At 40.4% G+C, this 14,648-nt stretch overlaps 1 protein-coding gene across 3 annotated transcripts in view; it reads right to left on the bottom strand.

Annotated features, from left to right (window-relative positions):
• Nucleotides 1–14,648, bottom strand: part of PPP2R3B (protein phosphatase 2 regulatory subunit B''beta) — a 51,525-nt gene that overhangs the window by 1,276 nt on the left and 35,601 nt on the right. For all 3 annotated transcript variants that reach the window (XM_048492726.1, XM_048492728.1, XM_048492727.1), the window contains 8 exons: nucleotides 14,092–14,166; nucleotides 9,297–9,383; nucleotides 8,385–8,541; nucleotides 7,134–7,182; nucleotides 4,565–4,654; nucleotides 3,925–4,100; nucleotides 3,326–3,444; nucleotides 3,125–3,231 (listed from right to left, as the gene is read on the bottom strand). In XM_048492726.1, the coding sequence (XP_048348683.1) occupies nucleotides 3,125–3,231; nucleotides 3,326–3,444; nucleotides 3,925–4,100; nucleotides 4,565–4,654; nucleotides 7,134–7,182; nucleotides 8,385–8,541; nucleotides 9,297–9,383; nucleotides 14,092–14,166 (860 nt within the window). The remainder of the gene's footprint in view (nucleotides 1–3,124; nucleotides 3,232–3,325; nucleotides 3,445–3,924; nucleotides 4,101–4,564; nucleotides 4,655–7,133; nucleotides 7,183–8,384; nucleotides 8,542–9,296; nucleotides 9,384–14,091; nucleotides 14,167–14,648) is intronic.

Here is a 14,648-nt window from a genome sequence, read left to right as displayed (position 1 = left end):
CAAGCACTGGCCACATGCATCTTTTGAAACAAAAAACACACAAAGACTTGTCCCTACATTTGGTATGGCCTCTAAAACCTATCTTCCTATCCCATGCTACAACTGGGATATCATAAAAGGCAGCAGCATAAGTGTGAGGATATCTTGAGGTAACTGGCACAGCTGGGCTGACATTCTAGTACCCTCTGGAAAAAAGCTCTCTATATCTCATATGACCCCCCACCCCCACCGCCACAGACTACCTAAGTCTGCAGATCAAGACCACAGAGATAAATATGTGGAACTGGAGAGAAAGGTAATACTTAAATGGTACAGAACCCCAACACAGCTAGCCTATATGATTAAGGGACTGTGCTCAAGATGTTGGCATTGTGGAGAACAGGGGACATACTACATCCACGTGTGGATAGAATGTAAAGAGGTTAAAAAGTTTTGGGAATTTTTTTTAAGTATATAGAAAAATTATTAAAAGTGAAAATTGATATAAATAATGATTTACTACTGGTTGGAATAATTGAAGGTAAAAAGGTGAATAGAAGTTTTGGACCAATGTATAAAATTATGATTAGAGCTGCACATGCGATGATTGCATTGGGTTGGAAAGATAATAAGAAATAGACAATCTCAAAATGGTTGGAATATGTATGGGAACAAATACAGTTAGAAATTTTTGAGATAATGTCAAAAAATATGCTATGGCAAGAAAAATTAAGAGACATTATGAAGATATGGACAATGTTCGAGAAGTGGATGAGAGAAGCCAGATTTAACAAAGACATTTGGGAGAAAAGAATACGGAGAATGAACTTTCTGCTGCTTGCTTGAATAACTGAGAAAGAAGAAGGAGGGAGGAAAAAAAAGGAAAAACGTATAGTTTGATTAAATATATTGTATGTAACTGTTATATACGCTATACAATAAAAAAAAATTAAAAGACCACAGAGATGCTAAACAGACTTTTCTGCAAAACTGGGGTGCTCCCTAGGTTTGCAAAAAAACCCCTGAAGTTTAAAAAAATATACTGGGGACTTAAATTCCCCCATTAAAATAATAGTGCTGTCTGCACAGGTGGCAGCCTTTTGCACTGTTGGTAGTCACTGAGATCCTCTCAGGGCCCAGCTACCATGTTGGAGCATACCGGGAGAACTCCGGGCCTGACCACAGCAAGAGCCAATGCCAGAGCTGCTCCATGCCCAGCTGCAGTGAATGTAGACGCCAGAGCTGCTCTGGGCTTGACACTGGGAGCTGCTCTTAGCCCAGAGTAGGTCCTGGTGTCCTCTTGCAAGGCAGCTGGGACTGGAGCACAGCTTAAGGTTGGCGGTGGGGCCAGGAGTTGCAATGTGGGCAGAGATACAATTCCCCCCATGAATCTCACAGGCCTCCCACTTCCCTGCATTTTAATAATTGAGTTGACCAAATCTGAATAAATTCACTGTTTGGAACTGTGAATGGGCCAGACAGAGCTTTCTACAAATCTGAAGACACCCCCCAAAAATGTGAATGCTTAAAAAAATTGGTTTTTTTAAAAAAAACTTAACATGATCAACTGAGTGTATGTAGCTTTAATCAACACATTTCCTCAGTGTCTGTTGCTAGGAAACCATGGCATTCCAGGTTTGGTTCTGTCCATAAAAGGCAGTGAAAGGGACAGGGCCCTTTCCAGGCCTCTCTGGACCTTTGAAGGAGGATTCATTGAGGCCAGGTCTACCTAGGGTTGCCAGCTCCATGTAGGGAAATTTCAGAAGAAGGTAGGGTTTGGACAAGGGAGAGGGGAATTAGGGTTGCTAATCTTGGTGTGGGGAAGGGGTGAAGATCAACTGGAATAAAAACCAACAGATATTAGTTCCCCTGGAGATGTTAATATCTGAATTTGGACTGAGTCCCAAGAATATTCTGCACAGAGCACACAAGTTAACTCTAGTCAAAATCACTTTCATCTCTGTTTGCAGAAGACCTTACTCTTCAGTTCCTTTTATATTCAGAACAACAGTAAAAAAGAAACACCTTTACGGAATGCAAAAAAGTACAAAATTACAAGAAGGTATAGAGATTATTTTTTTATTTACTTTATATATATTCTGCCTTTCTCCTCAGTTGGAGCCAAAGCAGCTTATATTGTTCTTCTCTGTTTTATCCTCACAGCAAACCTGTGAGGTAAGTTAGCCTGAGAATCCCTGACTGGCCTAAAGTCACTTAACATACTTCCATGGCAGGGTGGGAATTCGAACCTGGGTTCCCTAGATCCTAGTCCAACACTTTAACCAATACACCACACTACAAGTCAAAAAACCACACTACCTGAACACATAGTGGGAAGATGGCCCATTGGATACTTACCGTGAAGGGCCTTTCTCCTGGTAAGTAGGAGGCCATCTTGCCTGGGTGATTCTCCACCTATCTCCAGGGAGGCAGGAACAAAACTTTGTAGCTTCCTGTCTTGGGCTCCTCCTCCCATTTGGTGCCAGTATTCAACTGACAAAGCAGTAACCTTAATAACAGGAAACTACAACACATGTCTTGTAACAGAGCATAACATACACACAGGGTAACACAAAAACTGACCCTTAGCAACTATAATATGCAACTTAACTCTTTGGAGCATGTCCTGTATTCTGATATGGGAGGGCCAAGATGGCCTTTTAACTACTAGGAGAAAGGCCCTTCATGGTAAGTATCCAATGAACCATTCTAGAGGTGGAAGCCATCTTGTCTGGGACCTCCCAGAGCAGTGTCCCAAATATGGGTAGGTCATCAGCAGTCCCTCAGGACGTGCTCCAAGACCCTGTGGCTGAAGGCCTTCTTGGTAGCCGCCCATGAGTGTAATCTGTAATGTTTGACAAATGAGGAGGGCGATGACCATATGGCTGCCCTACAAATCTCCTCAACTGAAACGTGTTTGTGGAATGCCACATTGGTGGCGGTACTACAGATTCAATGTGCTGTTATACCTGTTGGGATTGTTAAATGTGTGGCTTTGTGAGCCTCAATGATGCAGGCCTTTAGGGTTCATCATTTTAAAGACAGCCACAGTAAAGTGAACATTCATGCCTTTGTTTGTGTAGGCAGCCAACTGGTCATCTTTGCAAGATTTATAGACAGGGATTCTGGCCCAAGCTATACTTACCAATCATTCCACTGGTCACTAGCTGCTTCCTCTGCTACCAAGACATCATATTCTTCAGCAGCATATTTTTCCCAATCAGACATTTCTTGATTTTCATTTTCAGCACCCTATGGATATCATACACATATTTAGCATTGCTTAATATTATAAGCTTTATTATGAAATGCAAAGCTAGCTTATGACCATCTCATTAGTGCTTACCCGCAATATAGAAAACTGATCCTTCTGCTCATGATCTAAGTATTTGTCAATGTTGAAAAAGGTATCAAAAAACACATTTGCCATCTTACACCTCTTTAAGTCATGAAGAGTTATTTTCCCTGGATGAAAGGATACAAATAAGGATTCAAGCGACAGGTTTGAGAATGCAATGCAAGCTTAACAAGATTTACAGGTTTTGCAAAACTATTTGCAGGTTCACAGGGACCACCACTTCAATGAAGAATGGTAAGTCTTGCTTGGGTGGGAATTATAAACGAACCTTTAAAAGCTGCAGAGTGAGTTCTCTTTAAAATTTCCTCTCAAGGAAAAGTGTGGCAAAACAGTCACTACTGATCTTTAGGTAAATGGTAAAAGTTCTTATTTTGGCAAGCTTTTGATTCTTTATAACTACTAAATATTTTGCTGATTTTCCAACTGTTTGGAAATGAATTTTTATTTCTAAATGATAGGTAAAACTTGAACAATTAACCAACATAACTTCATGGAAGTGACAAACCTACAATGGTTTCTATTATCTTCTTTCTAGCAGCAAAGACATTTTCATAGAGCTGCTGCTAAGATATTAAACAACTAATCACCTTCATGCTCTGGTTTCACAAGATCGAGCATCTGACAAAGGCAGTCTTCAAATGGCAGAGGTTCGATAGCCATATTGTCCAGTTTTTGACATTGCTCTTCATAAAAGTACTGCAGCTCATACATAGACAAAACACCGTCCCCATCAAGATCCATGCAACGGAACCAGTATTCAATGCTGGAATGAATCAAGAATTAATTTAGGATCATCTAATTCATATCTGTTCCAAAGAGGAAAACAAAGGATCAATTTGCAAGCAGTTCAGCACTTGAGATGTCTGTCCCTGTGGAATATATACATAGAGTTTTAGGGGGACCAAACAGCAACAACTCTTGTGTACACATATATTGTCTATGTAGGTCTGGGGTCAAAAGCAACAGAACTATTCAGCCCTTCAGAAAATGTGCCATTACATACATGCTTGGACTGACCTGGCCCTTGCAATTCAAACAAGATTGGTATGTTACCTGATATATGTACCAATTACATTAATTACAAGTGAATTAAACCAAAGTTATAAAATAAAATGTATTAGCACTGTCTAACTTTCATGGCAACAGAGTACTGTGCTTATCCAATCTAATATAAAAAAACTTTATACTTATTATAAAGCTTTATGCTCATTAAAATGTTAACCTTACCTGGTTATTGTCTTTTTGTCTTCTTCAGATATTAAAAACCATACAAAATCTGCATAGCTGATTTTCCCTTCTTTTTGTGCTTTCTTGCCCCTTTGACATTTTCAGGTAGTTTTTAAAAAGGGGGGAGGTGGGGAAAATTATGACATACAAGTTAGTGGTATTTTCATAAATATTTTAAGAAATAACTACATACCCTGTTTCCCTGAATATAAGACATCCCCTAAAAAGAAGACACAGTAGAGGTTTTGATGAAGTGCGAAATATAAGGCATCCCCCGAAAGTAAGACATAGCAAAGTTTTTGTTTGGAAGCATGCCCAACGAACAGAACACAGAAAAATAAGACATCCCCTGAAAATAAGACATAGCGCATCTTTGGGAGCAAAAATTAATATAAGACACGGTCTTATATTCGGGGAAACACGGTAGTAACAAATTTGGAGGTACCACAGAGTTTTTGCCTGTCTCACTTGTAAAGATAAAAAGCAGGCAGCCTCACATATTCTACCTGACTACATTGTAGAAATGGCAGGATACATCCCTAGTTGGTAGACTAAGCTAAGAAAGACCAGGTGCTCAGAAGCAGCAGAAGCAGAAGCCCATTGCTTTCACATCCTGCATGTGAGCTTCCAAAGGCACCTGGTGGGCCACTGTGAGTAGCAGAGTGCTGGACTAGATGGACTCTGGTCTGATTCAGCAGGTTATGTTCTAGAGTCAGTGATCCATGTGATCGTAATCTACTGGCTAGATTACTGTAACTTGCCATATGCTGGCCTGCCCTTCAGACTGTTCCAGAAACTCCAGAAATTAGTCCAGAATGCAGCAGCAAGAGTACTCACCAGAACTCCAGTAAGAAAACATATAAGACCTACACTCTATCAGCTGCACTGGTTATCTGTTGAATTCTGGATTGTCTTCAAGGTTTTGGTGATGACCTTTAAGGCCTTGAGCAGTCTGGAACCATCATACCTTTGAGACTGCATCTCCCCATACTGCCCATGGAGGACTCTTCGGCCCTCCAACAGAAATCTCTGGGTGATTCAAGGCCCCATGGTCATACAGCTGGCTTCCACTACAGCCAGAGTTTTTTCAGCTCTGGCTCTTACATAGAATTGACTACCAGCGGACATTATAGTCCTGTGGCATATCAAACAATCCTGCAGTGCATGTAAAACTGAGATGTTCTGCCAAGCTTATAACTGAAGCTGTCATGGACCATACTGAGTCATGCTGGCCCCCGAGATTGTACTTTTGGGGTGAATGTAAGGTTGTTGTATGGGCAATAAGTCTGGGAGTTGTACTGCCATCTGGAGAAAATTTACATGTTGGAATGATTTTAATTGTTGATTATGTTATTTATTGGTTTTCATGGGTTTTATTATAACTATGTGTGTTAGCTGCCCTGAGCCTGGTTTAGGTCGAGGAGGCTGGGGTATTAGATCCAATAAAATAAAATAAAATGAATAAATTGACCCATGACCACTTTGTGACCTTTATAACAGAGAGGTATTTTTAATCTGAATTTTCCAGATGCAGCAGATAAGGTTTGGGTTTTTTCCTGGTGGACACAAAGGTACACTCTCCCTTCTCTGTTGATTATCCACTAAAAAAATTGAAAGGCTGAGGAAGATGAGGTTGTGGTGATCTATTTCTGTTTAGTGTAATAAACTATGATATGGTGCTGAAATGTAGAACTCTTCTGTTGGAGGGCCTGAGTGCCTGGGAAACGCTTGAGTACGGTGGCACACCGCCGGAAAAGGGTATTCCACGCTCCCCCGACTGACCTCTCCTTCCAAAGGTGGTTTCGAAGAAAACTGCTGACATTGCAGACTCTCTGGCCCCAATATGTGTATGTGCAAACATTTAATTCTCTACTCTAACCCCTGTGCTCTTTGCTCTCTCCATTGTATTGCGTTCCCCCAACCTGCATGCCCTGTTTGATTTTCCACCTGTAACTGTCAATAAAAGGGCTTGGAGGGAAACAGTACGGCAGAGTTGCCCCCTGCTTCTCTCACTCGCCGAAATGACATGCTGCCTCAGTTGCAGTAAGACAACACTCTTCTGCTGGCCCAACTGCCAGCTAAAGTCAATAGATGGATATTATCCCCCGGCAATGGCAGCAATTAAGATCTCAGATTGCAAACCTCGGATGCAGAACTGAATTTTGGCCAAAGTATTTATACAACTGTATAAAACTGGTGCTGGTCAGTGAAACCTGACAACGCACACCACTTTTAAGCATGCTGTAAATGTTTTCATACCACTTCTTATGTAAATCTTACTTAGGACAGAAAAACTAGATTGGAGTTTTTATATTATACTGCACCTGTCTCATGATTCATTCGTTAACCTGAGAGACCTTATATTCAAGATTTCTTTTACCAAAAAAGGTGCTTTATTTAACATCAGATGGCAGCTTGCATTCGCCATTTAAAAAACCAACTGTTTTAAAGGCAAAACTCCACGCTGGCAATTAGGAGTTCCATTTTTATTAGACTTCAGTTATCTTATGTAGTTGTTAACCTTAAGCGTCACAAATCATAATTAACAGGTAATAAGAGAAAAAGTCACCTTGTTACAGCTCCTGAGAAAATCCTCTCTATCATACGATTAGATATGGCTGTGAAGAGCAAAATTATTCAGTTCAGGTTAACATGCTCATGTTAATTTATTCTCTTCAAAATTTCAAGCCCTGTGTATAAAGCTTCTTTCTTGTGGGACAGGATTTAGTCACATATGTCCACTGAATGTAGGTTATATTGTTGCTTAAGGGACATAAAGACTGAAACAATTTTTTGCACCTGCCTCTGTAACTTTAGGATCCCTACTGCTTTTTATATGTAGGACTTAGATATTGATGGCACTTTCCACCACCAAGACACAGAAAGCTTCTGAAGACTATGGATTCTAAAACTTCCTCAGCAGAATAAACTTCCCTGACTTTACACTGGTATTACTGTTCAAATTAATTTCGCATGATTTTTGCTACTATAGAATCTACGTAGAAGAAAGAAGCACAAACGTAGCTAGCACTGCATTTTCAATATAGACCTTGATACAACAGAGCATCACAGAGCATCACATGGGATGAAGAAAAGATTTCTCTGAGTTACAAACTTTCACATCTCAGATCATGTTCCTTGCCCCACTATCAGCCCCTCCTCTGTAAGCTCCATGAACAAGTGATGCAAGCATATGCACATAAATTGTTTTTATCGTGTTTGGTATAACATAATATGCTCATCATTTTATTCAGGAGATGACTTTCTGAAGATGTGGGTTTCAGGAATCCTCATCTATTCTGAAGTTTACCTTTTTTTTCCTCCTGTTTATCCCTTGCGTAACTTCAATAAGTCTACAGAAGTCTACAGAAGAGCAGCAGCTCCCAAACTGTGCTCCACGAAGCATCTCCAAATGCTCCACAAACAGATTGGAATAAATATTACAATATCTCACAATTGTGTATTTGTGATATTTTGAAAAAACAGCATTTGAAGTTCCTATTTTAATGACTTTCAATGAGAAAAATTAAGTTTTGATCAAAATTGATGCTATTTAGAATTCAAAAAATAATTTGTGCTTTTGCTATAAATACAATAAAAGACTAACAACTTGAAAAATACAGTTATATAAAAACAGCCTTTGGCATAATGGTAATGATCATGTGTTGTGATGAATTTCTCTCCTGAAAAGAGATCTGTGACTCAACAAGTTTGGAAATATCTGCTATACATTTATGCATACATATTTGAAAATATGATGAAATGGATCATTTTAGTACAGATATTACTGACAACATTCAACCAAATTGCACTATCATACCGTGATCATTATGCCGTGCTAAATCCTTTGCATCAATATAAAGGTCATGGTCGGTATCCAGCTCCCAAAATTTGCAGTAAATTACATAAAAGTGCTCATAAGAAAAGTATTCTGTCAGCTGGTTAATATCCACTTCTTCTTCCAACATTGCCACATTCTATTGATGAAAATACACAAGAGAATGTCTCATTACGAAAGCATGACCCCAACTATCACAGCACTTTACAGTAGCACTTTACAGTTTATCTTATGCAAATTCTGAGCATTATGGGTCCCCACTCAGGGTCAAACTAGACATAACAGCATCCACTGCTATCATTTTAAAGCAATTTCAAAATATCATGAGGGCCCAATCCTTGTTAGGCCTGAGTGACAGTAGACTGAGGAGTTATTCTTCTTCTCTTGTACCTTTTCAAGTGCCGAACCTGCTGCATCCCCCTACAACTATTTCAGCAACTTGAAAATGACTTGAGAAATTTGAACAAATCTAAAAATAGCCAGGAAGGCAAATGTCTTAAGCACAATATAATATAGATAACTGGAGACTGAAAGAGTTAACGTTGAACATGACCACTGTGAGTGCAACATTAGCCAATCTGTCACTTTGTTTTCTTGGCTACTTTGATCAGAATCAAGGAATGACTTTTTCCATGGTGGGTTTACTGCACATTATGATTTTAATACCTGACTTGCATAGTGTGGTGCAAGATACCACTGGAGGCTTTGAAACAAATTGAAAAATCCAAGTAGAATGATATCATTCCAAAGAGTACAGAAACATATTACCAAAATAGCATTACATTCTTTAAAATACTCTGGACTATTTGAATAACATGTGTTTCATGTTTTAACTTATGTTTTAGTTTTAATTTTTGTTTCGGTTTAATTCACAATGTTACATATATAACATACCTGCAAAAAGCTGCTTTTTCTAAGCTCATTACAAGTGATTCTTCCTGACCAGGATCTATTTACAGTATAAAATATCCTCTGTATTACCTGAAGCAAGAAAATAAGTATGAATAGGTCACTGATTATATTCACTACATTACTCTACATACCAAAATATACAGCTACTTGCTGTATTCAATTATCTTTTATTTATGGTGTAATGGGGTCGCTTATATTCAAGGCGAGGGAGAGATATTAACCCACCACTAGCCACCAATTGTAACGGGATGGGTGGCCTGCAATCAAGGTTCCCACTAAACTGACCAGTAGTGTTTCCTTTGCCACCCAAAATATCCCAGGCTAGTGTTCAGGGATCTTCTTTTTACTCTGCTGCCATCATAAAAAGAGAAGAAACTAGAAATCCCAAAAACTGCTGCTGGCTGCCAAATATATAAAGGATCCCACCTTACATTCACTCTTGGTCTCAGGGGAATGTCCTTCAGAGTCCCATATACAAAAAAAATGGAGGGAACTCAAAATTGACTGGGATTCTAGTCTCACAGACAGGCACTCTTCCGCTTCTCACACACAAACACAGGCTGGCACGAGGGTAACTTGAACACAACAAATTAAATTTATTTTAAAAACAAAATAAAGCTTCTGGCTCAGAGAGGTACTAACGCTTGATGATTTCAGAGAGGTTCTTTTCACTTAAAAGTTACAGAGCTTCAGATATTACTTAGGTTTCTCAGACTTAACCCACACTCAGACACACGCAGGTGTCTCTCAGAAATGACTTGGCTTTAATATACTTAACTTTTCCTCACAGACACACCCTTGACCTTATTTCTTGCACTACCCACTGTCTCACATACACACAGTCCTGGCCCTGTGAGTTTCAGGCATTACACAGCCTCCCTCACTCACACACACCAAACCCTCTCTACCTAGAGGTTTGGGGGCTTCCCAGACTGGTATGGTACAGGGGCTGGACAGACTCCTAGGTCTGGTCAGTGTCTACTGACAAGCCTCTGGCCGGCGCTTCGCTCTGCACCAAAAAGCCAGTGCCTTCCTTTCACAAGCTTCCTTCGCTTGAGGAGAGTCACTAGAATCCTGCCAGCTATCTGAGCTGGACCAGAATTCCTTTTCACCAGAGACAGAGCTGAGAGACTTCACTCCACAGACTCTGCTCTCAACTGAACACAAGCTGTTCTCTTCGGAAAGAACTGTCTGACAGCCTCTCTCTGTCTTTCTGTTTATCTAGCAGCGTTTTAGCGCCCCCTTACATTGGCCAGGGGCAACAGTGCCTTCCATCGACCAATCACCTTGCTTTTATTTAAATTAGGGTCTGCTGACATACTGTTACTGTCACCCAGGCCTCTTTAAGCAGGCCTGCTTCACACCAGCCCTTCAGGGTGGGGCAAGTCTGTTACATATGGCATCTTGAACTACAGATTTGTCCTGTAGCAGTGCCTCCACTTCAGTGGTAGGATTCAAATAATTTAACAACCGGTTCTGGTGGTGGGATTCAAATAATTTTAACAACTGGTTGTTTACAAGCACCATTTTAACAACCTGCTGAATCCCACCACTGCTCCACTTGTACTCTACCTGAATATATGTAATTAAGTAAATACTACAAAACATCACTGGCCACAAAGGTAATCAACATAAGTAAATGCTAAACGCTGGAATATTGTAAGCCACTTTGGGTCCCCTTTGGGAAGAAAAGGGAGTATAAATGAATACAATAAAATATATTCTCTCAGCCTAGAAAAGTGAGACACATGTAACAATGTTTATCTCAACAATGAACGGGTAGCAGTTAGACCAGGGTGGACTCCAGATAAATTCAGGAACTCCCTATCAGTTTTCTGTCAGCATGGCCAATTGGCCATGCTGGTAGGGGCTGATGGGAATTGTAGTTCCTGAACATCTGGAGAGCCGCAGGTTCCCTACCCCTGGGCTAGACTAATCACTGGAGACTGAAAGAGTTAACGTTGAATATGACCACTGTGAGTGCAACATTAGCCAATCTGTCACTTTGTTTTCTTGGCTACTTTGATCAGTCTGCAATTGTGGACCAGTCTGCAATTTAACTGAGTCGGGGTGGGCTGGGGTGGGGTGTGCAAAGATACGTAGTTTCTATAAAAAGGCAGGTTAACAAATTTTACTAGGAACTTTCAGGTGAATTAAATGCACAATGTACATAGGACTGTTCCTAGTGAGATAAGACGTGAGTTGTTCTATTCATTCCTGAAAATTCTACATTCTCTGGGGCCAACAGCCAGTTCACCATTGCTTTAGTGTCTTAGACTGAACTCAGAGAGCAAGCTTTGTGAATAAAGTGAAAATATACTGCAATTCAATATACTGCTCTCCCAATAGATTTCAAAAATATGCCTAACACAAAATATTATTGCCTATATACTATATATAATTTCCTCTACCCCAGAGATTTCATTAGATCTGGCATCAAATAATGCACAGGATTAAGATTTACCCCCCCCCCCCCCCAATTCATCATTGGTAGTGTCAGGTTCCCAGTTATCTGGTTTGAGAAAAGCACATTATTCTTTTCTCTTGACAAACTTTACACACCGTAGTGGTACTCAGCAATGAGAAAGAAACACAGAAACACAGAGCTGGAAGTGACCTCAAAGGACAGCTAATCCAGCCCTCTGCACAATTACTCCCCCCCTTTTTGATACTGTTCTACAGAGCTAAGCCTGGGTTGCTCAGTTCTGTTCATTGGACCATTCCGCTCCAAGATCATTCATTCATTCATTCATTCATTCATTCATTCATTCATTCATTCATTCATTCATTCATTCATTCATTCATTGTTTCGGCTTTTATACCGCCCCATCCCCGAGGGGCTCTGGGCGGTGTACAACAAAGCGTAAGTAAAATGAATTACTAAAATCTTTAAAACAGTGATACAATCAATAATGATAGCAATAATAGAGGCGTCCGACCAACCCCACTTTAAAAATTCTCCCCAGGAAAAGGGGGGGGGGAGGAGAGCGGCGAGTCATTTTAGATGGTGGCCTAGGTAGAAAGGCCAACTGGGGGGCACCATTTCAGCGGCTGATCCCTCCAAAGGCCCGGGGGAACAACTCCGTTTTAAAGGCCCTGCGGAACTCGCCAAGGTCCCGCAGGGCCCGAACAGCCGGAGGAAGGGTGTTCGACCAGGCTGGGGCCAGAGCCGTAAAGGCCCTGGCCCGCGTGGAGGCCAGCCGCATCATGTGACTAAAACTTCTATTGGCCCTCCCTATATTCCTTATCTATTCTAGATTAATATCCCAGGACTGTGAGTGTGTTCTGCTGTCTTATTGTGTGCTTGCAAACCCCCATTTATATCCCTTAATAAAAATTGTCGAACTTTTATCCATTCTCCTGTGTGTTTCTATACAAAAGCTGACTCTTGTATAAATAGGCATTCAAGACCTCACTTTGCCCGGCCTTTTTCAAACCAAGAGTCTGCTCCAGCTAATTTCCCCACTAAAAGGGAGAGATTTCCCACCACTTCAGGTAACACTCTCCAGTTTCCCAGTGACCCCTGCTCTATGCTCAGAGGAAGGCATCCCTAGCCAATTTGGCCTGGAGGAGAATTCCTTCTTGACCCCTAAGTGGCAATGAACATTACTCTAGGCATGTAAGAAAGGGTCACAGGAGCCAAGCACTGACTCATTTCTTCCTGCCCTTCAATCATGGTCTGCATAAGTCAACAGAATCAGCTTTGCTTAGAAACTTCCAAAGAAGGAGAGCCCCCCCCCACCTCTTGAGGAAGCTTGTTCTACTGAGGAACTGCACTGTCAGAAAGTTGTCCCTAATGTTTAGCCAAAAACTCTTTTGTTTTCATTTCAACCTGTTTGTTTTCATTTCAACCTGACCTTCTGAAGCAACAGAAAACAATTGTTCTTTAATCTCTGTATGACAACCGTTCAAATACTTGAAAATGGCTATTGGATCACCTCTCAGTCATCTTCTTTTCAGGCTAAACATATCCAATGCCTTCAATGCATCCCCATAGGACTTGGTCTCCAGACCCTTCATCATCTCCATTACCCTCCTCTGGAGTTGATCCAGCTTGTCAATATCTTTCTTAAACTGCAATGCCCCAAACTGACCACAATACTACAAATGAAGTCTACCCAGAGCACAGTAAAGTGATACCATCAATTTGAGTCATCTGAACACTATACCTGTGTTGATACAGTCAAAAATCATATTTGCCTTTTTAGTTAAAACATCACATGGTTGACTCATATTCACTGTATGGTCTACTAAGACTCCTAAATCCATTTTATTAGTTTCAGCCCAGTTTTCTAGCCTGTCAAGATCATTTTGTATCTTGACTTTCTGCTTGACTGTGTTTTGTACTGCATTTAGTATCACCTGCAAATATAATGAGCATCCCCTTCATTCCTTCATCCCAGTCATTTATAAAGATGTTCAACAACACAGGCTCTAGGACAGAACCTTGAGGCTCTCCATTTGTCCCATCTGTCCAAGAGGATAAGGAACCATTAACAAGCACTCTTTGGATGTGATCTGTCAACCAGTTACAAATCCACAGAACAGTAATAGGATCCAAACCACATTTTACCTACTTGTTAACAAGAATATAAAAAATGAAATTAAGCACCAAACCAAACGCAGGATCTCTGTAATTTGGTGCTTCTTTTGCTTTTAAAACGAGACAATGCCATTGTCTACTTTTTACATAAAGGATGGATCCATGCTTAAACACCTGGATCTGCCAGTACCAGAATTCAGACAAAGTTCATTTTTAAATATAAAGGACACTTACTGTGGTAATGTATCGAGAATGAAATTCTGATGCCTCTTTTAAGAACACAAGGCTAGGGTGACTATTGACTACATCCTAAAAAAAAAGCATGAGGGTTACAGGCACGAAGGCGTATTCACTGTCAACATACAAGTAGACACAGAAAACAAGTAGACATAGAATTCTAATGTGCAATTTGTTCATGAATCACAACCGACTCATAAGATGCCACATTAAAGGCATTATGTGGGCTTAAGACAATTACACGTTTTAAGCAAACCAACACTATAAAAAGAGTTCTGTCCTGCGGTTTAATTTTTTCAGAAAAAAATGGGAATAAAAATTTCAGAAATATGCAGAAATCCAATTACATTGGAAAGGGTATAAAAAGTCAAAAAGCAAATCTAAAGAGAGACTGCGGAAGAAAGCAACGGGTGGAAGCTGGGGAAAATGCTTGTGTGATCTAGATGGAAATGGTTTGAGGTGAGTTTGAAGGGCGGTGGAAATAAGAATGGATTTGGACCCCAAAGTTTTGGGCAAGAGGGATAACACAACCTCATTTTCCGACACTTAATATG

Source organism: Sphaerodactylus townsendi, linkage group LG04, assembly GCF_021028975.2.
Source record: "Sphaerodactylus townsendi isolate TG3544 linkage group LG04, MPM_Stown_v2.3, whole genome shotgun sequence".
Lineage (NCBI taxonomy): Eukaryota > Metazoa > Chordata > Lepidosauria > Squamata > Sphaerodactylidae > Sphaerodactylus > Sphaerodactylus townsendi.
This window is presented reverse-complemented; position numbering and strand designations above follow the sequence as displayed.